General features: G+C 40.1%; 1 protein-coding gene and 1 pseudogene across 1 annotated transcript; one reads left to right on the top strand and one right to left on the bottom strand.

Moving 5' to 3' along the window:
• Positions 1-896: 896 nt before the first annotated feature.
• LOC129409732 (zinc finger protein 883-like) lies at positions 897-6,236 on the top strand (annotated as a pseudogene).
• Positions 6,237-10,294: 4,058 nt separating this feature from the next.
• LOC110156393 (zinc finger protein 271-like) lies at positions 10,295-14,476 on the bottom strand. The gene is made up of 2 exons (XM_055156289.1): positions 14,355-14,476; positions 10,295-13,165 (listed from the first exon to the last, which is right to left on the bottom strand). The coding sequence occupies exon 2, from the start codon at positions 13,141-13,143 to the stop codon at positions 11,716-11,718; it is 1,428 nt and encodes a 475-aa protein (XP_055012264.1). The 5' UTR covers positions 13,144-13,165; positions 14,355-14,476; the 3' UTR covers positions 10,295-11,715.
• Positions 14,477-15,862: the final 1,386 nt, after the last annotated feature.

Genomic DNA, 15,862 nt, shown 5'->3' on the forward strand with positions numbered 1-15,862 from the left:
GATATCGTGGGAAAGCTCACGATATGTTGGGGAGGCTCACGATTAGGGATGTAACAATATCCATTTATTTCGATATTTTGTGGAGGTGAACAAAACTGTTAATATGCTACTTTTTCCTCTTAAAATGTACTTGACAAACTCCTTGGCAAGACTTAATCCAAAGAACAAAGACTTAAAAGTGCTTAGACCCGTTATTTCTTCATATAATCTATGCTGGAATGGAGCAAAGGATCATGGTCTATGTAGTTCCCTCTATGTATTTTTGTTTTGTTTTGTTTTGTTTTTTTAAGCTATTTCTGCTCCATAACTCTTAATTTAATCAAAGAGACTACTTCGATATATTGTGATGGTCCATGATATTGTTGTGAGAACTCTGACGATACGATATCATGATATTTCGGTCATTGTTACATCCCTAGTTACCATGTTATCAAGAAACCATATTGCAGTTGGTTTCCTCTCTTCTTGAAGTGCATAATAATCAGCCCTTAAGTTTCCAAAGTTTCTATTAAGCTGTTTTTTTCTTCTGACTGTTGTTGTGACCATGGGCTCATGGACATCTTTTTCCTCTTGACCGTGAAGCATCACTGGCTCCTCTTCAACTGTGAGGTAAAAAAAAGACGAGTACCAAAATTCACAAAACTAGGATATTTTCAAGATAAAGCACGTTAGCCATGTCCATTCTATACAGTCTATGGTCTCCACCTTTTGACCTGCCAGACCGTCCTGCTGCTCACACAAAACACAAAGGGGACGAGCTCTGGGCTTTCAGTATCCAGCTCCTCCTGTAAAATACTTAGATGAATTTAGCAAAGATAAAAATTTACATCACTTTATTGAAAAGCAAATAAACGCCTGGAGTGGATAACAGTAGAGTAGAGCACATCCTTCCTTCTGGTGGAGTCTTGGCACCTTCATTAGAAGTAGTTTAACCATGTGGCTTGTTACTTAAATTATCATTAGGTTTTGGATGGCTTGGGATTTTTTTCAATATATTTTATGTAATCTTTCTAAGATTGGCTAACTACACGCAGGAACCAGAGGAGGTCACTCACAACAGGAGACGGCTCCTCCACTAAACTGCACTGGAGTGAACTGTTTAAGTAGGCAGTAAAATTATACTCGGGTATAGTAGTCCTTCTTAGCCATCGGTTAGTTCATGTAACAATAGACTTTTGTGTGTGGATAAAAAAATGTTTTCTGGCATTCACAGCTTTCATTGTTAATTGTGCATTGGAGGTGAAGTAAAAGTCCAACCGTATGGTCACGATCCTGGATGCAGCACGGAGGATTCTGGATGTGGGAAATATCACATCTGGAAGCTACGCTGAAGGAGAAGTTAGGGTAGAAAGTTGATGGTTGGGACTTGACACTGGGTGTGGGTATTTTATAACATTTTAGTTGAAAAATAAGGAGACACTAAATGGACATGGCTTTACTTCACACTTATCACTGTGTATAATGTGCACTGAGAACTATAAAACCAGTAGGTGGAGACAGGATGCCACCTGCCATAAAACTCCACTAGAAGAAGAAGAAGAGGAGGAAGAGGAAGAGGAGGAAGAGGAGGAGGAGGTCACTTCTCTGTCTCCTCCTCCTCTTCTCACTGTGGTTCATGTTCCACTCGGCGTGAGGGACAAACGTGAACTGGTGGATTTTTCGGATTCCAAACTGTCTCTTCCTCAGCGGTGAGCTGTTGAGCAGCAATCGGTGAACTATTTTTTTGTGATTAGCGCTCGTATTTCTGTTGCTAAATAGCACTTAGCGTCTTGTTTGTTAGCGCCGCTCCGCTCCCATTCAAAACCCCCGTGTATATTAGCGCTGTTTACTCGCGCTTGGAGTTTTGGAAACACCGATTATACTTATTAAATATTGAACGCTTTTAAGTTTACATTCACGCCGAATTGTAGATAACAGTTTAGTTTACTAGCATTTCAAGCATTTATTCATTCATTATTTTCCCTTTTGGTTTCTAGTTTGTTTTTCTTCATTGAATATGAAGGAACCGACGAAGCTACGACTGTTTTTATTTTGATGCGCATTTTTAATTATTCATCTGATTTTCTGCTTGATTATTTTTATCTCTACTTAAGTCATTTGATTTATTGAGTACAAGTGAGTGTTTTTGATATATGAGAAAGTGCACTTCCCTTTTTGATTAATGAATGACTTATTGATCGATGACTGTGTTTAATAGGTCACTTGAGTGCAGGATGAAAATGAAATAAGATTGATAACTTTAATTTACAATAATTTATATATTGATAAATTGTATTTGTTCTGCATGTGTAAATATGTTATCTGCCAATGTGGCAGAATAAAAAGGTGAACTTGTTTATTTAACCTGAGAAAAAATTAGGTTATTTCTAATATACAAAGTTGATATCTCCAATGTTCAAAATCTTTACAAAAGGTAATTTTATACTAAAGAAGTGATACTAGTGGCATAGCAGGTAACCATCACACTCAAGGGACACTTTCTTTGGGGGGGGTGTGGCACCCTGGAAATATTCATATAAAAATGCACCCCTCAATACTACATTAAATGTTGTAATGTTTTGACTAAATAATGATTCATTTCTGTGTGGCACTTACTCACATCGAATGGTTCAGGTACAGCTGCAATACCAAATGCCTCCAGTAGGTGTGGGTAATGGCACAGTTAAGGCAGACTGAGCTCTCGGCGCAGCCATAAACTTTATAAAAGAAGTGGATTAAGTGAGTGTGACGTCACCCACAGCGTTCAGCGCCGCTCAAATTAAGCTCGAGATGCTCACACTTACAGGAGCGAATGTGGAGCCAGGCTCTGTTTTGAATAGGATTTTTGTGATGGACAAAGTAGCGGGGGAAAAAAATCAGGATCATGTAGAGAGGGTTAATACGAACATTTTTAGACCAAAATGACGAGGCTCACAGCAGCAGTTACAGAGAGAGGAGCACCAAGATCCTAATGTAAGTCAATTGGAGCCAGAGTCAGAAGGAGCGGGAAGAGCCTCCTGTAGCACTTTCTATTTGGCACGCAGCGGTTAGCGCATTAGCTATGTCCATTCATATATAGAGTCTATGGACGCAGCAGAATCAGCTTCAGTGTAAACTGTTGTTAACGGTCAGTCCCGATGACTCAGCAGAGCTGTTTTTCTGTCCTTACAGAATTAAAGTTTTTCTGTTCCACCAAAGCCCTGGCTTCTGTCGTCACGTGTGTTACATATATCATATCTGCTGAACATGTGGATTAGAATTCAGAGCAACAAAGTTGTTCAGTATCTCTGTAAATGTTCCCTTAATGTGATCTTCTTTTGCTACAGACAGAGAAAATGTGCCTTTAAAATCAAATACAAACTTAGTTGATACATTCAGCCAAATGGAACTTGCTCATAAAACACACATTGAAACATTCTTACATATGATTTACTATGCGTAATTTTTATGTGTATTTAGTTAGTTACTTTTTTTTTGAACAGTTAAAGTGATTTTACTTGATATTTCCTTTCCTTTGTTCTAATGCAGAGCTACAAGATCCACTAACAGAATGGCCTTCACGTGTGACCAGTGTGGAAAGGAGTGGCCAAAAGCTTCCAAACTGAAAAAACACTACAGAACTCACACAGGAGAAAGACCATACAGTTGTGACCAGTGTGGGAAGGGATTTAAACACTCTGGTGCGCTCAGTGACCATATGAGAGTCCACACAGGAGAAAAACCATACAGCTGTGATGTCTGTGGCAAGACATTTACACGGTCAAGCAACCTAGTACATCATATCAGAATCCACACTGGAGAGAAACCATTTAAATGTGAACATTGTGGGAAAGAATTTAGAAAGCCTTGTGATGTCCATCGACATAAGAGAATCCACACAGGGGAAAGACCATACAGATGTGATGTTTGTGAGAAGACATTTACATGGTCAAGCAACCTAGAAGCACATATGAGAATCCACACTGGAGAGAAGCCATACACCTGTGACCAGTGTGGGAAGAAATTTATAGACTCTGGTGACCTCAAACGACATATGAGAATCCACACTGGAGAAAAATACAGCTGTGACCAGTGTGGGAAGACATTTTTACTGTCAAGCAAGCTAGTAACACATATGAGAGTTCACACTGCAGAGAAGGCACACGAGTGTGACGAGTGTGGGAAAGCTTTCTCTAAACCATCCCATCTCAATAGACACAAAAGAACTCACTCCTGGCAGATACTATATGAGTGTGACCAGTGTGAAAAGGCTTTTAGAACATCACAGGAGCTCTCCAGTCACCACCAAACACACACAGGGAAAAAACCACACAGCTGTCACCAGTGTGGGAAGAAATATTCACTTTTAAGCATCCTACAAAAACATATGAGAATCCACACAGAAGAAAAAATATACAGGTGTGACCAGTGTGGGAAGAAATTTATAGACTCCGGTGACCTCAAACGACATTTGGGTATCCATGCAGGGGAAAAACGTTACAGCTGTGATGTTTGTGAGAAGACATTTATACGGTCAAGTGATTTAAAAATACATATGAGAGTCCACACAGGGGAAAGACCATACTGCTGTGACCAATGTGGGAAGGGATTTAAAGAGTCTAGTGCGCTCAATGATCATTTGAGAATCCACACAGGAGAGAAGCCATACAGCTGTGATGTTTGTGATAAGACATTTGCACGGTCGAGCACTCTAATATCACATATGAGAATCCATACAGGAGAGAAACCATACAGCTGTGACCAGTGTGGGAAGAAATTTACAGAGTCTGGTGTCCTCAAACGACATATGAGAATCCATACAGGAGAGAAACCATACAGCTGTTTTGTTTGTGAGAAGACATTTACACAGTCAAGCCACCTACAAGCACATATGAGAATCCACACTGGAGAGAAACCATTCAAATGTGAACATTGTGGGAAGGTATTTAGAGAGTCTTGTGATCTCCATCAACATGTGATGAGAATCCACACAGGGGAAAAAAAACCCATACAGATATGATGTTTGTGAGAAGGCATTTTCATAGTCAAGCGACCTAAAAAAAAAACTTGTGAGAGTCAACACTGCAAAGAAGCCGTACCCGTGTCACGAGTGTGGGAAAGCTTTCTCTCAACCATCCCGTCTCAATAAACACAAAAGAACTCACTCCTGGTAGATACTATATGAGTCTGACCAGTTTGAAAAGGCTTTTAGAACATCCCAGGAACTCTCCAGTCACCACCAAACACACACAGGAGAAAAAAACTGATGAAAACCAGACAACTGTGAAGAAAGAGGGGAAGGCTTTCAGGTCTGTGAGGAACCACCTGAAACATGTCCAAATCTTACAGACTAAAGAGAAAAGCTGCAGCTCTGACCAGTGTGGGATGACGTTGAGACAACCTGCTCATCTGAAGGTGCACCCTCTTGAACACACTAAAGGACAAAGAGCTGCTGAGGCCGGTATTCTGTCAAAATGAGCTCCCGCAGCCTAAACCAACAGTGATGTCTATCCATTCATGCTGCCCTGTCGAAATGAGTGACCGCACGTTTTTCTGTTTGTTGTATAGACCCTGACCTCCCCAGTTTGACAACATATTTCTTTAGATTAGAGACGGTGGGTTTGATGCTGTTTGCACACAGTGATCAGACTTTATACCTCAGTTATGTCAAATCTAAACTCATTTATCTAAATCTGCATCGTCGTATTCTGCTCCAACTAAAGGGAGCACATATCGACAGGACAATTTATCCATCAAATAATGTTCCTACTGTAGAATCACCATTCTGTAATAATTTTGATGAATTTGGGCAGAGGAGCAAAACTTGACTAAGTCTTGTGCCAAATAATGCACCACTAGAGGGTGCACACCTCACCTTTGTGATACTGGGTGTGCAGAAATATCAAAATATTGTATCGTTTAATGTGATGATACAGTATGAATATCGTGGGCTGCTCTATCAATGTATCCACAAGACTTTTTTGGTATATTTTACAACATTTTTTTATTACAGTGCTACATTTTTAAAAAACAACTGACTCCAGGCACTCCGAAGAAGTAAAAAAATCGCACGAGGAATTTTTTTTTTAAAAGACCATGATGAAAATCACCGAAGCCAACATGTTTCAACCAAACTGGTCTTCATCAGGGCTTATTTCAAAAACAGAACACAGGCGTGGCCTGTAAGTAAAACACAACAACTAATAGTAGAGACTGGAGTTGATTAGAGGCAGACAAAACAGGTGCAAGATCAGCAGCACAGGACATGACACAGGCAAAAAAAATATAATATATATATATATATATATATATATATATATATATAATATAATATTTATAATATAATGATTTTAATAAAGGCCTTTTAACTATATTTTTTCTCGTGCGATTTTTTACTTCTTTGGAGTACCTGGAGTCCGTTGTGTTTTAAGTTTTGATCCTTTTTCCAAGAGCACCCGCTACCTGCTCCCAGTGGAACACCTGCAGCAAACAGCCACTTTTTTTTTTTTTTTTTAGCTCTCAAGTTTTGTTGCTTGTTTAGAGGAAGGAATCTTGTTTATGCAAAGCATTTGACATATTCACTGTTTTGAGGAGTTGTTTCATATTAACTGCGCACAAGAAGCATTTTAATAAAGAATTTTGGTATTCCAGCTATGATTTAGCCTTTATTTTTTTATTGAACCGTATCTAATCTATGTGAAATGTATCATATCGAATCAAAAGTGCACTGTATCAAAATGTTTCCTATTGGCAACTTCTTAATGACACCCAGCCCTACTGGAGGCATTGAAGATTGGACAATTCCTGCAGTTTAATTTTATTTACTGTATTTTTTGGAGTATGGATGAATTTGATGTCACAGACAAGCTGCATGCGCAGTCGAGGAGTAAAAGAGACGCAGACAGCAGTGTTCCCCATGTTACAATGAGAAGCGTTTTGCTTCTGAACCAGTTTTCGTATATATTTTATTTGTAGACATTACATCCTGTGCTCAGGTCTCTGCACTGGCTTCCTGTGCCTCAGAGACTTTAAAGCAGCTCTGCTTGTGTACAAGTCTCTCCATGGCCGAGCACCAAAGTACATCTGTGACATGTTAGTGTCATATGAACCATCTCACACTCTGAGGAGCTCAGGGACCAACCTCCTGCTGGTGCCCAGAGTCAGAACTAAACAAGGGGAGTCAGAGTTTCAGGTTCATGCAGCTAAAACCTGGAACAGTCTGAACATGTGAGACAGACTCTTCTGTGACGCTGTTTAAATCCAGACTCAAAACATTTCTGTTTGACTGTGCATATAACTGAAAGGTTTTCATTCCGCACTCTTCTCTCCAATTTATGTCTCTCTTTTTTTAATTTTAATCTTCATGATTATTTATGTTTTGATTTGTTTTTATTATGATTTTAATGTATTTCTCATTCTGTAAAGCACTTTGAATTACTTTGTGTACGAATTGTGCTATACAAATAAACTTGCCTTGCCTTACATCAACACCGCATTGATAATATTTACATTAACAGGAACCAAAGGAGGTCACCCACAACAGGAGACTGCTCCTCCACTAAACTGCAGTGGAGTGAGCTGTTTAACTCGGCAGTAAAATTATACCTGGGTATTGTAGTCCTTCGTAGCCAGTCGGGCTACAAGCTACCAGTTTTTTTGACTCTTTGGGGTGGGGCTTGCCATCCAGTATTGGAAGATGATCTTTTCTCCTCTGCACGTCTGTAGTTCTCAACTCTGATCCGAACAAAAAACCTGACCTAAAGATAAAGCCAGAATAAAGTAGCTTAAAATAATGCACTATATTGTACGGTGGCCGGCAAGTGAAAAACACTTTTACAGTACACAATACACATTAACAAGTTTGAAAACAAAATTACATTTAAAATACACATTTACATCTTGAAAACAAATTTACATTTTATAAAACACATTTGCAAATGTGCAAACAAATTTGCAAAACACGAAATACTTATACAAGCGCTGAGACAAATTTACATGTGGCAAAAAAACACAAATACAAACCCCCAAAACAAATTCACGAGAAAGTTTTTGACGGAAAGGGAATGTCCTAAAAAGCAGAAGTGATGATCGACATGTGGGACAAGCAAGAAGCAAAAAGCGATTCAACAGAAATAAGAAAGATATGCTCTGACTACAGTAAGGCTCCAACTATAGCCGTGTCCCTAAGGCCGGGTCTTACATTTATACAGGGAAAGCATTTAAGTCAGTTTATAAAGAATGACTCTCCTTTGAGTAAAGATGGTTTATTAACCAATCAAAGGAACTTCTGGAAATACTTTGTCATACTGTGAATAATCAAACATTAAACCCATTATATATCCATGCACAAACACTTAATAATATTAGTACAAACAGCTGTATGTGAGTGTACTCTCAAATAGTTGTTCCCTTTTTGATGAAGCAGGTGACAATCCAAAATGATCTTTGCAAAATATGATCAGGTGGAATACTACTGCTTAACAACAGTACATTCTTATATATGTATATAATATATGTAATTAGTCACTATCAAAAGAGACATCAAATATCTGGCACCTTTCACCATGCACCATGAATCAAATGTCAGAATAGACTGAAAAACATTCAGATAAAGTTATGAGTAAATTATATGATTTCAATTTTGTCTCACTCACTTGTTAAGTTCATATAAGGCCACATTTATCATGGGACACTTCCTCAGTGATGAAGCCTTTAGGTGCTCCTCAGCTAATTTACCATTTAACTATTTTACTCCTGCAGGAAATTAGAAGTTAAACCTAAATACACATCACCATCAGGACACATGAGGACAGCAGCAGACAGAATGTGCAGGAGGAAGGCCTGATGCAACCAGAGGCCCCACAGGTCATCTGCAGTCTGGACCTCCTCCTCCTCCTCCTCCTGTGACTCTGGACTTCGTCCTCAGAGATTCTGGACATGGGCAGTGGACACATGGACCGTGTACTTGGACCACTCAGTCTGATGCATCTCTCGTCTTCTGGAGGAGGAAGAGCAAAATGGGCCTTACATCTGTTCTGTCCTGCAGAGTGAAAACCTGTAATGACACACACATTGAAACAGCTAAATTAATACAGGAGTCCACACAAATTTGAGAAATGTGTATTTTCACAATTTAAATAATGATTTCAATATGAGCATGAGTCATTTGCAGGCGTTTTTATTACTGGAGTTTTCAATGGAACATGCCCCATACCTAAACGGTGGCAGGGGTCTGGCTCAGCACCTCCAGGGCAGTGTTGGCTTTACTTTGTCATCTGCATTTGACCCATTTCATTAATCGTGGAGCATTTCATCAACCAACAGTTCTGTGGCCCCAGTCTCCAAGGACCTGGCGTCCACACATGTGGACATATATGTCCAACACATTTTGTGTTGTTCAAGCACTTAATAGTTTTTGCAAAACATTATTCATTTGTGACTTTAATGTGTTCCATCAAAATGATTAAACATGAAATAAATGTTTATATATCATATTTGGACATATAAACATAAAAATATAATTCTTAGTTTTTGCACTCATCAGATCCCAATCAGCTCAAATAACAAAGAGAAATCAATAAAGCCATGCCATGCGAGAGTCCTAGGAGGTTTAATGCGTGAAATAATGCGTGTTTTTAACTTACCTCCGGGTTACACTGGCCAAGTAGTCCAGACCTGAAACACAACTAAAACAGGACTAAACTAGAACTGAACCAGGACCAAAACAGGTCTAAACCAGGACTAATCTTTGAGTTGAGAGAAAGAGAGTGAGGTTCGTGAAGCACAGTGTCTGCAAAGCACGTTCGGGTGACGACTGCATTTAGCCCTGCGGGGCGCAGAGTTCTGAGACAATCTTTTCGCTCGTGGTCACACGACCGTCTACACGGGCACAACTCCGGGTCATTCAGACACTCGATCCTGGTTCAGTTATGGTTTAGTTCTGTTTTAGTCCTAGTTCAGTTCTGGTTTAGTCCTTCGCTGTTGAGGCGTTTGATAAAGGTAAACATTAGCCTAACGTTAAGTTAACAAGAGACGCTTCCATTTCCACAGTGTCAAATGTTTTGTGTGCCAGCTGCTGCCCCCTGCTGGTCAAGTACGTGTGAGTTTGTGGATCTGTCTGTGTTTGTGGATTTTTCAAAGTGAGTGTTTCAAAATTACGTCATACCGTAAATTGGTGGATTCTTGTAACTGGTGATGCACAAATGTGAATCACATTTTACAAACAGAATTTTCAGTTTTATAAATTTAATAAATTATTTTTTGCAAATGAAAAAAGATATATTTACAAATACACATAGATTTGCAAAGATAAAGTAATCTCATACTAAACCAGCAACAAAACTGTAGCGCTGTAACTAAATAATTTAGTAAAATATACCAAAAAATAGTCTTGGCCGACACATTGATACAGCAGCCCACGATATACTGTATCATCACATTAAATATATTTCTTTCTGCACACCCTTAGTCCCCAGTATCACAAAGGTGAGGTGTGCACCCTCTAGTGGTGCATTATTTGCCACAAGACTTAGTCAAGATTTGCTCCTCTGCCCAAATTCATTAAATTATTACATAATGGTGATTCTATAGTGGGAGTATTATTTGATGGATAAATTGTCCTGTCGATATGTGCTCCCTTTAGTTGGAGCCCTATTTGAGCAGAATACGACTGTCCAAATGAACTACACAGATTTAGATAAATGAGTTTAGATTTGACATAACTGAGGTATAAAGTCTGATCACTGTGGGCAAACAGCATCAAACCTGCAGTCCTAATCCAAAGAAATATGCTGTCAAACTGGAGAGGTCAGGGTCTATACTAGGGATGGGCATGATTAGTCGATTAATCGATAATTGATCATGAAGAATTTCATCGATTACGTTCATTTTAGTCAACAAACAGAATGTAGGGTGACCAAACGTCCGTGTCCGGGGACAAAAGGAGGTCCGGACATGTAGCTCTCTGTAACTCAGAAGAAGCGAGACATAAACAGTCAGTCAGCCTGCAACATGCGAAGCACAAATGCGCATTTAACGATGACTAGGAGGACAAGTGTGAGGCCATGTGCACAGTGTACAGCTCATAAGGACACCGAAAATATGAAAAGTTTTGCCAGGTGAGAGTAGCTCAATGTCGATGACGAGGCCCCGCCCCCCGCACAGTGTCCTGGTTTTGACAAACGCAAATATGTTCACACTAACCTGTATTCCACTGAGTCATACCGCATCAGCACACAAGAGCTGTTTTTTTTTCTTCGCTTAGTTTATGCAAATTAGCCATGCAGTTTTAAGTTTTGTTTCTGTGAGAGTTGCGCAAAACTGCATTAAACACATTATAATGTCAAACAGGCTGATGTGGCTATAGAGTGGTTACAGTTTATAAATCGTAAAATCAAATTTATTTTTGCAGATTAGTAGTGCAGAAATGTAATAATAATGATGATAATTTTAATATAAAAACGTTAATGATTAATTGATAATCAATAGTTAATTCTCCCGACGATGGATTAAGAAAATTTAATCGAATGCCCATCCCTAGTCTATACAACAGTAAACAGAAAAACATAAGGTCGCTCATTTCGACAGAGCTACATGAATGGATAGACATCACTGTTAGTTTAGGCTGCGGGAGCTCATTTTGACAGAATACTGGCCTCAGCAGCTCTTTGTCCTTTAGTGTGTTCAAGAGGGTGCACCTTCAGATGAGCAGGTTGTCTCAAAGTCATCCCAAAGTGGTTGGAGCTGTAGCTTTTCTCTTCAGTCTCGAAGATTTAGACATGTTTCAGACAGTTCCTCACAGACCTGAAAGCCTTCCCCTCTTTCTTCACAGTCGTCTGGTTTGTCTCCTGTGTGTGTTCGGTGGTGACTGGAGAGTTCCTGGGATGTTCTAAAAGCCTTTTCACACTGGTCACACTCATATAGTATCTGCCAGAAGTGAGTTCTCTTGTGTTTATTGAGATGGGATGGTTGAGAGAAAGCTTTCCCACACTGGTCACACTCATACAGCTTCTTTCCAGTGTGGACTTTCATATGTTCTTCTAGGCTGCTTGACCATGAAAACGTCTTCTCACAAACATCACATCTGTATGGTTTTTCCCCTGTGTGGACTCTCATATGTCGATGGAGATGACTAGAGACTCTAAATTCCTTCCCACAATGTTCACATTTAAATGGCTTCTCTCCAGTGTGGATTCTCAAATGTGTTACTAGAATGCTTGACCGTGAAAATGTCTTCCCACACTGGTCACAGCTGTATGGTTTCTCTCCAATGTGGATTCTCATATGTGCTTCTAGGTTGCCTGACCGTGAAAATGTCTTCTCACAAACATAACAGATGTATGGTTTCTCTCCTGTATGGATTCTCATATGTTGTTTGAGGTCACCAGAGTCTATAAATTTCTTCCCACACTGGTCACAGCTGTGTGGTTTCTCTCCAGTGTGGATTCTCATATGTTTTCGTAGGTGGCTTGACCATGTAAATGTCTTTTCACAAACATCACATCTGTATGGTTTTTCCCCTGTATGGATTCTCATATGTCGTTTGAGGTCACCAGACTCTATAAATTTCTTCCCACACTGGTTACAGCTGTACGGTTTCTCTCCTGTGTGGATTCTCATATGTTTTTCTAGGCTGCTTGACCATGAAAATGTCTTCTCACAAACATTACATCTGTATGGTTTTTCCCCTCTGTGGATTATCATATGACGATGGAGATCACAAGACTGTCTAAATTCCTTCCCACAATGTTCACATTTAAATGGCTTCTCCCCTGTGTGGATTCTCATATGTATGACTAGAACGCTTGACTGTGAAAATGTCTTCCCACACTGGTCACAGCTGTATGGTTTCTCTCCTGTATGGGTTCTCATATGTTGTTTGAGGCCACCAGAGTCTATAAATTTCTTCCCACACTGGTCACAGCTGTATGGTTTCTCTCCAGTGTGGGTTCTCATATGTTTTTCTAGGTTGCTTGACCATGAAAATGTCTTCTCACAAACATCACAGCTGTATGGTTTCTCCCCTGTGTGGATTCTCATATGAACACTGAGCGCACCAGAGTGTTTAAATCCCTTCCCACACTGGTCACAGCTGTATGGTCTTTCTCCTGCATGAGTTCTGTAGTGTTTTTTCAGTTTGGAAGCTTTTGGCCACTCCTTTCCACACTGGTCACATGTGAAGGCCATACTGTTGGTGGATCTTGTAGCTCTGCATTAGAACAAAGGAAAGGAAATGTCAAGTAAAATCACTTTTAACTGTTCAAATAAAGTAACAAACTAAATACACATAAAAAAATGCACATCATAAATCATATGTAAGAATGTTTCAATGTGTGTTTTACGAGTGAGTTCCAATTGGCTGAATGAATCAACTAAGTTTGTATTTGATTTTGAAGGCACACTTTCTCTGCCTGTAGCAAAAGAAGATCAAATTAAGAGAACATATACAGATATTGAACAGCTTTGTTGCTCTGAATTCTAATCCACATGTTCAGCAGATATGATACATGTAACACACGTGAAGACAGAAGCCACACAGAAATGAATCAAAATATAGTCAAAACATTACAACAATTAAAATGTTATTGGGGGGTGCATTTTTTAAAGAATATTTCCAGGGTGCCACACCCTCCCTTTCTTCATGAAAAAAAAAAAAAAAAGTTTAACTCTTTTTTTCGCACCCAAAGAAAGTGTCCCTTGAGTATGATGGTTACCGGCTATGCGATTAGTGTCACTTCTTTAGTATAAAATTACCTTTTGTAAACATTTTGAACACGTGGAGATACCAACTTTGTATATTAGAAAGAACCACATTTTTTCTCAGGTTAAATCAACAAACAATAAACAACACTCAAGTGACTATTAAACACAATCATCGATCAATAATTCATTCATTAATCAAAAAGGGAACTGCACTTTTTCATATACCAAAAATATGTACTCAGTAAATGATTTCAGTAGAGATCAAAATACTCAAGCAGATAATCAGATGAATAAGTAAAGTTGCGCATCAAATCAAAAATAGTCGTAGCTTCGTCAGTTCCTTGATATTCAATGAAGATAAACAAAATGGTAGCCTATAGCTAATTTAGCGTTACCTCAAAAAATTGCCAAAACGGACAAAATTGAAAGTGAAAACAATGATAGAATGAATGCGTTTAGTAAACTACATTGTTATCTACAATTCGGCGTGAATGTAAACTTAAAAGCGTTCAATATTTAATTAGTATAATCGGTGTTTCCAAAACTCCAAGCGCGAGTAAACAGCGCTAATATACACGGGGGTTTTGAATGGGAGCGGAGCGGCGCTAACAAACAAGACACTAAGTGCTATTTAGCAACAGAAATACGAGCGCTAATCACAAAAATAGTTCACCGATTGCTGCTCAACAACTCACCGCTGAGGAAGAGACAGTTTGGAATCCGAAAAATCCACAAATTCACAGGTTTGTCCCTCAAGCCGAGTGGAGCATGAACCACAGTGAGAAGAGGAGGAGGAGACAGAGCAGTGACATCCTCTTCCTCCTCTTCCTCTTCTTCCTCTTCTTCTTTAGGCCCGAGCACCAGAGGCTGGCGAAGGGCCCGTTAGAATCGCAAAGCGATGCTCCTAGTGGCCCGAAAGTGAAATGGCACGACGTGATTCGCCCGTAGTGAGCAGGGACCCTCGCCATGACGTAGCAATGCGCTAGAGGTTTCCTAAAATGTATAGATTGTCGGCCAAAAGAAAAAAAAAATGGAACATTGTTCTCGTATCAAAATATTATTCTTTCTTTCTTTCTCTCTGTCTTTCTTAATTTTTTTCTCCTAACCAACATTTTTCACCCACTCACCCATGACGAAAAGTCCTGGAAAATTTGCCCTCTGGTAAAACGTTCTCTTCTCTAACTTTTGACTATTTCCATTTTCCATCCATCCATCCATTTTCTTCCGCTTATCTGGGGCCGGGTCGTGGGGGCAGCAGTCTAAGCAGGGACTCCCAGACTTCCCTCACCCCAGACACGTCCTCCAGCTCCTCCGGGGGAACCCCGAGGCGTTCCCAGTCCAGCCCAGAGACATAGTCCCTCCAGCGTGTCCTGGGTCTTTCCCGGGGCCTCCTCCCGGTGGGACATGCCCGGAACACCTCCCGAGGGAGGCGCCCAGGAGGCATCCGGAACAGATGCCCGAGCCACCTCAGCTGGCTCCTCTCGACGTGGAGGAGCAGCGGCTCTACTCCGAGCTCCTCCCATGTGACTGAGCTCCTCACCCTATGCTAAGGGAGCGCCCAGCCACCCTGCGAAGGAAACTCATTTCGAGCGCTTGTATCCGCGATCTTGTCCTTTCAGTCATTACCCAGAGCTCATGACCATAGGTGAGAGTAGGAACGAAGACTGACCGGTAAATTGAGAGCTTCGCCTTTCGACTCAGCTCCCTCTTCACCACAACGGTCCGATACAGCGACCGCATCACTGCAGACGCTGCACCAATCCGCCTGTCAATCTCACGTTCCGTCCTTCCCTCACTCGTGAACAAGACCCCGAGATACTTGAACTCCTCCACTTGAGGCAAGGCCATTTTCCAAAAATAAATAAAATGGCTCGTCAGAGCCCTCAAACAACTCAAAAATGCATTAAGGAATAGGAATGAAGGCAAAAAAAAAAAAAAAAGTGCAGGTAAAAAACATGAAATTTGACACAGAAGTCGATCATGCCAATTAAAAAATATTATTATGCCAACCCCGTGTCCTCCACTAGGGGGCAGCAATATTGGATTAAAATTTGCTAAGCTTTTACGAACTCCTCTGAGGGCAAATTTGGTCCACATTATCTCAAGATGTGGAACATCAAAAGTTATCCACATTTTTCACACGTCTTACGGTCTCTGAGCAGTGAAGCAACAAAAAATGCACACAATTTTGGAGATTTACAAA

This window comes from Boleophthalmus pectinirostris, unplaced genomic scaffold (genome assembly GCF_026225935.1).
Source record: "Boleophthalmus pectinirostris isolate CB_2022bp ecotype Guang Dong unplaced genomic scaffold, ASM2622593v1 HiC_scaffold_10, whole genome shotgun sequence".
Lineage (NCBI taxonomy): Eukaryota > Metazoa > Chordata > Actinopteri > Gobiiformes > Gobiidae > Boleophthalmus > Boleophthalmus pectinirostris.

Bases quoted from the DNA above. Each gene is read 5' to 3' on its own strand.
- LOC110156393 (XM_055156289.1), bottom strand. From the start codon at position 13,143: ATGGCCTTCACATGTGACCAGTGTGGAAAGGAGTGGCCAAAAGCTTCC.